The sequence below is a fragment of the Protobothrops mucrosquamatus genome, unplaced genomic scaffold, assembly GCF_001527695.2.
Source record: "Protobothrops mucrosquamatus isolate PMUCROS unplaced genomic scaffold, P.Mucros_1.0 scaffold4384, whole genome shotgun sequence".
Taxonomy (NCBI): domain Eukaryota; kingdom Metazoa; phylum Chordata; class Lepidosauria; order Squamata; family Viperidae; genus Protobothrops; species Protobothrops mucrosquamatus.
This window is the reverse complement of record NW_015390297.1, coordinates 152813-160183: the sequence shown is the minus strand read 5'-3', so window position 1 is coordinate 160183 and position 7371 is coordinate 152813. Positions and strand designations below refer to the sequence as shown.

General features: G+C 46.2%; 1 protein-coding gene across 1 annotated transcript in view; it reads left to right on the top strand.

Annotated features, from left to right (window-relative positions):
- The first annotated feature begins 240 nt into the window (after nucleotides 1–240).
- Nucleotides 241–7371, top strand: part of APBB2 (amyloid beta precursor protein binding family B member 2) — a 53199-nt gene continuing 46068 nt past the window's right edge. Inside the window, exon 1 of the mRNA XM_015828289.1 lies at nucleotides 241–1048. Coding sequence (XP_015683775.1) covers nucleotides 253–1048 — 796 coding nt within the window. The 5' untranslated portion in view covers nucleotides 241–252. The remainder of the gene's footprint in view (nucleotides 1049–7371) is intronic.

Here is a 7371-nt window from a genome sequence, read left to right as displayed (position 1 = left end):
TGTGCGCGGGCGCCGATTTGCAAGCTGCTCTCCTTCCCTCCGGGCCGCGAGCCTGGAAAAGTTGGAGACCTCTGTCCTAAATGACCGTATTAAGACCTTGATCCCAACTGAAGGCGGTGGAGAAGATGAACAATCTTGAGGCTTTGGCACAGGTTGTGATCTGCACCAGGTCGTTGCAGACCTTGTATGTCTCACCAGCCTTTGTGTTCCTTCTCTCTAGTTGATTCCGGTGTGGAAACCTTGGCGGGGTTTATGGCAAGCAACGGCACGACAGACGTTGTGAACCGGAATGGGCCCGCCACTCCCCCCAACACCCTTCAGCTGCGCTCCTCTCACAACGAACTGCTGAATGCCGAAATCAAGCACACGGAGGTCAAGCACAGCACACCTCCCAAATGCAGGAAAAAATACGCCCTGACCAACATTCAGACAGCCATGGGTCTTTCCGACCCCGCAGCCCAACCTTTGCTGGGCAGCAATTCCTCCAACATAAAGCTGGTGAAAAACGGAGAAAACCAGCTTAGGAAAGCGGCAGAACAAGGACAGCAGGACCCCAATAAAAACCTGGCCGCTCCGTTGGTGACCGCGGGTCTAAACATAACTTCTGAGAAGTTGGAGGGGAAGGAACCAAGCCAACAGGACTCTTCCGGCGGCGAAATCCTGCCCGCCCAACACCGAAGAACTAAGAGCTTCCTAAACTACTATGCAGATCTTGAGACATCGGCCAGGGAGGTGGAGCAGAATAATGGCGAGAGCCAGGTGGTGGCAGCGGAGGAGAAATTGCCTTCACAATGCAATAGTCAAACATCCGTGGTCGTGGCGAACGGCGATCCCTTGCCTCCAAAGCAAGACAAGGCAGCGAGTCCTGAAGATGGGCCAACAGCAGCCATCTCTTCCAGCCCAGAGACGAAAAAGGATCACCCTAAAACTGGCGCCAAGACAGATTGTGCGCTACACAGGATTCAGAACCTGGCTCCCAGTGATGAGGACTCTAGCTGGACCACCTTGTCTCAAGATAGTGCTTCTCTGAGTTCCCCGGAGGAAACAGGTAAGGATGCTTCCTTGAGGTGCTTTGGACCCGGGCGGAGACAGGTGAGGCAAGAAAGACGATGTGCCTAAGTGTAAGGAGAAGCGTGAAGGAGAAGAGCAGACAGAGATGAAGGGCGGAGTAAAGCACGCCATCAGCTTAGAATAGAGAATAGAACAGAATAGAACAACAGAACAGAAAATGGAGTAGAAAATGGAATGGAGTGGAACGGAGTGGAGTGGAGTGAGTGAAATAGAATGGAATGGAATGGAATATAGAATATGGAGTGGAGTGGGATAGGATGGGATGGGACAGGACAGGACAGGACAGAACAGAACAGAACAGAACAGAACAACAGAACAGAAAATGGAGTAGAAAATGGAATGGAGTGGAACGGAGTGGAGTGGAGTGGAGTGAGTGAAATAGAATGGAATGGAATGGAATAGAATATGGAGTGGAGTGGGATAGGATGGGATGGCATGGGACAGAACAGAACAGAACAACAGAACAGAAAATGGAGTAGAAAATGGAACGGAGTGGAGTGAGTGAAATAGAATGGAATGGAATGGAATAGAATATGGAGTGGAGTGGGGTAGGATGGGATGGAATGGGATGGGACAGAACAGAACAGAACAGAACAACAGAACAGAAAATGGAGTAGAAAATGGAATGGAGTGGAACGGAGTGGAGTGGAGTGAGTGAAATAGAATGGAATGGAATGGAATATGGAGTGGAGGATAGGATAGGATGGGATGGGACAGAACAGAACAACAGAACAGAAAATGGAGTAGAAAATGGAACGGAGTGGAGTGGAATGGAATGGAGTAGAGTGAGTGGAATAGAGTGGAATGGAATGGAATAGAATACAGAGTGGAGTGGGATGGGATGGGATGGGACGGAATAGAATAGAATAGTGGTGGGGGTTTTTTGTTTTAAACAATTAAACAACTGTTTAAGTCAAGGATTACCTTCATTATGTTTCATTTGGGCCATCTGCTTTCTGAATGGCCCACAAACAGGAAGATCAGTCCAGTGATGTGGCTAGTGATTAAAATACAGGCAGTCCTTGACTTACGACGGCAACTGAGCCCAATATTTCGGTGGCTAAGTGAAACCATTGTGAAGGGAATTTTGCCCCATTTTACCGTGACCTTCCTTGCCGCAGTTTGTTACGTGAATCACTGCAGTTGTTAAGTCAGTTGCCCGGTCGTTAAGCGGATCTGACTCCCCCCCCTTGACTTTGTTTGTCAGAAGGTCACAAAAGGGGATCACATGACACACACCCCCGGGGACGCTGCGACCGTCATAAATATGAACCAGTTGCCAAGCGTCCGATTTTTGATCCCATGCTCACGGGGATCTTGCAAAGGTCGTACCTCTGAAAAATGGTGGTAAGTCACATTTTTGAATGATCACTAAACGAACAATGACCTGTAGCGTGAAAAAAAGTGGCCACCGTTGTCCAGCTCTACAGTAGGTGTCTGCTCTGGCCTTACCTACAGAGTTTGGTTCTTATGTGGTCCTCTCTGTTTAACTGTGTACGAGGAGGCCAACCAAATTCCTAGCAGATTTGTGATGCTTCCCCCCTCCTTTTTTTTTTAATCGCGCTCCGATCAATTCGTCAAAAGCCATAAAAAGATCCTGAAGTCCCGGAAGGACTGTCAAGCCATTAAAAGAGGCCACGTTCACAGCCTGATGGGTCCAATTGATCCACGGGCGGCACTGTGGCACTTAGAACATTAACCTTGAACATTGGCCAAACTTAGCTTGGCTTCATGGAGACTTTGCTATACGGCTTGTTTCACGTTGACAGGGGGACAGATCTGAAGTCTACCTTTTGGAAGTCCTTTTTTGCACTTGTTGGCTGTGGGGTTCAGACGAGTCTTGATTATGGAGTCGTAGAGCTGGGAGGGACCTTGGAGCAATTCTAGTCCAGCCCCCTGCCCAAGGCAGAAGTCCTTATTGTATGCCAGACAAAGGGTGGAACTGTTCTGTCCCAGCCTACGTGAGTCCTTGTTAAGCTCACAAGGAGAAACCCCTCTTCCAACAAGCAGGCTGGAAGCGCAGGAAAAAAACAATCCCCTTTTATTATTCGCAGAACTGAGTCCATGTCCAAGGCAAACAAACACAGTTCACAGAAACTCGATCCTCAACATGAATGGCTGCCTTTGGCAATCAGCACCTCCCACACCTTCCCTTTCATTATGCAGCCAAGGCGTGGCTTCTTAATGCCTTCTCCTTCGCCTTTGGAGCCGCCCCATTGCATTCCTCTGTCCTACTCTCTTTTCTTGCCGGCGTTTTCGTGCATCCTGGATTTGTCCCAGCTGTTCTTCATCACTGTCCAACTCCGGCTCCCAGCACAGCTGTGTCCCAGCCTGAGCGCGAGTAGAGGGGCCAGGCTCCTCGTCAGACTAAGTCTTGGAGCTCCTAGAGCCTTCCTCTGACTCTGATGTCCCTCCAGGCCCCTCCTCCTCCTCCTCTGATTCCTCAGACTCATCTGCCGGGTCCACTGGATGGCGAGGAATCACAACAGGAACAGCTTGTCTCCAGAAGTTCTGGGTGTTCCATCACTGGAGGCTTTTAAGAAGAGACTGGACAGCCACTTATTTGTGTGAAATGGTACAGGGTCACCCCTGCTTGAGTAGGGGGCTGGACTAGAAGACCTCCAAGGCCTCTTCCAGCTCTATTCTGATTGATTGGCTTTCCTATGAAGAATGAGAGAACCAACCTAGAACTAAGGAGAAATTTCCTAACAGTGAGAACAATTAACCAGTGGAACGGTTTTGCCTTCAGAAGTTGTGGGTGCTGCATCACTGGAGATTTTTAAGAAGAGATTGGACAGCCATTGGTCTGGAATGGTATAGGGTTTCCTGCCTGAGCAGGGGGTTGGACTAGAAGACCTCCAAGGTCCCTTCCAGCTCATTCTATTCTGTTTATAAAGTACTCCAATCCATCCAGTTTTGACACTCAACAAGAACAATTTTTAAACGGAGAGTCCTAGCTATCAGCGCTCAAACGGAGATGGAGTTTAGCAACTGGACAGCTACTAGTCTGAAATGGTATAGGTTTCCTGCCTGAGCAGGGGGCTGGACTAGAAGACCTCCAAGGTCCCTTCCAGCTCTATTCTATTCTACTCTCTCTTCCTGGCTAATCCCTGAGGTGGCATCTGGCGTTTGCCCAAGTCCCTGTTTATCAAGCAGGAAATGGTACGGGAAGAAACAGACATAATTTAATTCAGACCTCTCTTTAAAAAAAGAAAGAAAGAAAGAAAGAAAAAAGGAGCCTTAAAAAGCCACCGTTTTTTTCAGCCTAGGAAATAAGTCATTTTAAACAAGAGTGAATTTGGCCTGATAAAGAGATGCTTCAGCACTTTCTGTCTGGACTGGCGGGACCGTTCCTGCCAAAACCGCGGGCTTGATCTACGCTCCCCAGTGGATATTTAAAAAATATAGCAAGACGGGGAAGGCTTGAATTTAAACAAGCCACTAGGCAAAAATCTATAAATTTAGTGTTCGGGAAGGTTAAAACTGGTTGCTGGATGGTCTTAGGAGCAAATTACCGCACAAGGGAGACATACATGAAAGAGTGAACGCATTTTTTCTCCGTGAACGAAATTGATGGGAGAAGATCCGATCTCTCGCTCGCGTCCAAAATACGATGTTTGCAGGCTGCGTTCCATTAGCCCCCGTCTGTCAAAAGTAATAAATTTTGATTTTTGATAGGGCAGAGAGGTGTAGAGAGAGAGAGAGAGAGAGAGAGAGAGAATACAGTAGATATACAGTAGATCTCTGCTTGTTGTTGCACCTGAGTTGTAATAAACGGCACTCTGAGGGAATAGCCAGGAATACGTTCACGGTCCACCATTTTGTAGTCTTGCGCAATTCAGATGCTTCTTTAGCGTAAACGACGATCTGTGGAAGATTACTTCTAATACCAGTGACCCTCAACTTACAACTTAACAGTTGAGCCCCAAATTTCTGTTGCTAAGCGAGGTGGTGGTTAAAGTGAATTTTGCCTCATTTTACGACCTCCAGGATCTTCTGGAGACAATCTGCTCTATGTTTGAACATCTTTAGAAGGTCTACATCGGACGTTTTGCACCACTGATCCGAAATTCTGGATTTGGGGTCTTCATTCCTTTGGGGGGGGGGTTTCTTTCCCTCAGCTGTCCTGAAGGGATGATTGTTGGTTATTAACGATAATATTCTTGTTGTTATGAACGGCTAGGATCATTACAGGCATCTAGTTTTTCGTTTCCGTTGGCTTTTGAGGTACGTTTTGAGATAACAGAGGTTCTAGACAGGTTACAACCCAAGAGTGTTGATGCCAGGCAAGTAATTTCACCATCCTTAATCACTCACACACCTTATTAAGCTTTCTTAGAAATTCTGTGGTAAAATCAGTTAAATCACCGGCATTCCGAGAATAATATAGGTTAGGAATGGAAGAAGGTGTTTCACTGTGTTCGGGACGCTTGCCGTATGAAGAGCATATAGCTTTGGAATCAACTATGACATCATTGTCAAATGGAAATTCGGAGAAATAATAGGCCACAATATTTGGACACACGTTTCGTCTATCACGGGGTAGGCAACCTTGGCTCTTTTATGACTGGTGGACTTCAACTCCCAGAATTCCTGAGCCAGCATGGCTCAGCTTGGAAATCTCTCCCTTTCCCCTCAGCATGGCTGGCTCAGGAATTCTGGGAGTTGAAGTCCACCAGTCATAAAAGAGCCACGTTTGAAGACCCCTCAGTTAGAGGAACATATGAAAGCATAATTAATGTTAATTAATGTAGACTTTATTAGTTTAGAGCAGGGGTAGGCAACCTTGGCTCTTTTATGACTGGTGGACTCCAACTCCCAGAATTCCTGAGCCAGCATGGCTCAGCTTGGAAACCTCTCCCTTTCCCCTCAGCATGGCTGGCTCAGGAATTCTGGGAGTTGAAGTCCACGAGTCCTAAAAGAGCCACGGTTGCCTACCCCTGGTCTATCAGATTGCAACTTGAAGACTTGTGGGACTTCAACTCCCAGAATTCCTCAGCCAGCCAGGGAATTCTGGGGGTTGAAGTCCACAAGTCTTCCAGTTGCCAAAGGTCTGGGTTTCCTCCGGTCTTTTGTAAGTACAAAATGCAGATTCCTTAAAAACCACATTTTTATTGGTTCATCTACATTTGACATTTGGATCTGGAGGTCCAGCACCCAAAGTCAGATTCCCGTAATTGATTTTTAAAATAATGTCTCATGCAGACTTTAATTTGATTTCAATTTCGGCTGTGTTTTTTGTTGTTGTTGTTGTTTTTTTAAGTAGAAAAACAAAAGGCAGTTTCCCAAGTCATTTTGGCTGACACGGTTCTTGGCAGTGACTTAAATTATTGATCAAAGCAAGGAGGAGGGATTGAGGAAGGCAGTACTTCTCCTAATAGAACCGTTTCACTAAATCAATTGTGCCATTACTGCAATGTATCTTTGGGGAGTTGAAGGCTGCAGCCTTGTTCAAAATTTATTTTTTATTTTTTGCTTTTTGGAAGTGAACCTTTGCGATAAAGGTTATCGAACCTTTCCTTTTCCTGCCCCACTTCCCCCCCTTTTATATATATATGTAAACTGCCCAGGTTCGAATCCCATAAAGGGTATGGCTAACTGATGAAAGCAGAACAACCTAGAAATGGCCATCTTAGTCTCCCGATTTAATTCTTTAACTCTTTGTCAGAAAAAGAAATTTGGATTTAAAAATGTTTCGCAGTTGCGACTTGAGCCTGCTTAACGCCCCTAGTTGGGGGGCTGCATGGTAAAAGATATTGTAAAAAGTAAAAAAAACTGCAGTATAGCAGTTAAAAATGTCCAGGTGTTCTCAATTAGACCGGTCTGTCTGGAAAAAAAACAAACAACTTCCTATACACACACACACACACACACTAGCTGTACCCAGCCACGCGTTGCTGTGGCTCAGTCTGGTTAAGTGGAAAAGAAAGAAAAGAGAAAGCGCACGTTTGTGTCACAGGTGTGACATCTATATAATGGTAGGTATATATAAACACGCGTGTATTCGAATGCAATGTTGTGTCAAAATTTCAAAGCAATCGTTGAAGAACTTTCGGAGATTTAAGATTTTGAACAAACGAACATTTACATATTATAATATATGTGTGTGTGTGTGTGTGTTTTCGTAGATTTCCACGGGTACAGGTATGCAGGTCTTGGCGTATTCGGGTCTTTTCCCGTGTAAGATTGAGAGTATCTTGGCGACGTTTTGACGAGGTCCCACTCGTCATCTTCAGGCTGGGGTCTTCGGCTTCGTGCTTGTGCGAGCAAAGTGTGATCGGAGCTGCCGTCTCTCTATAA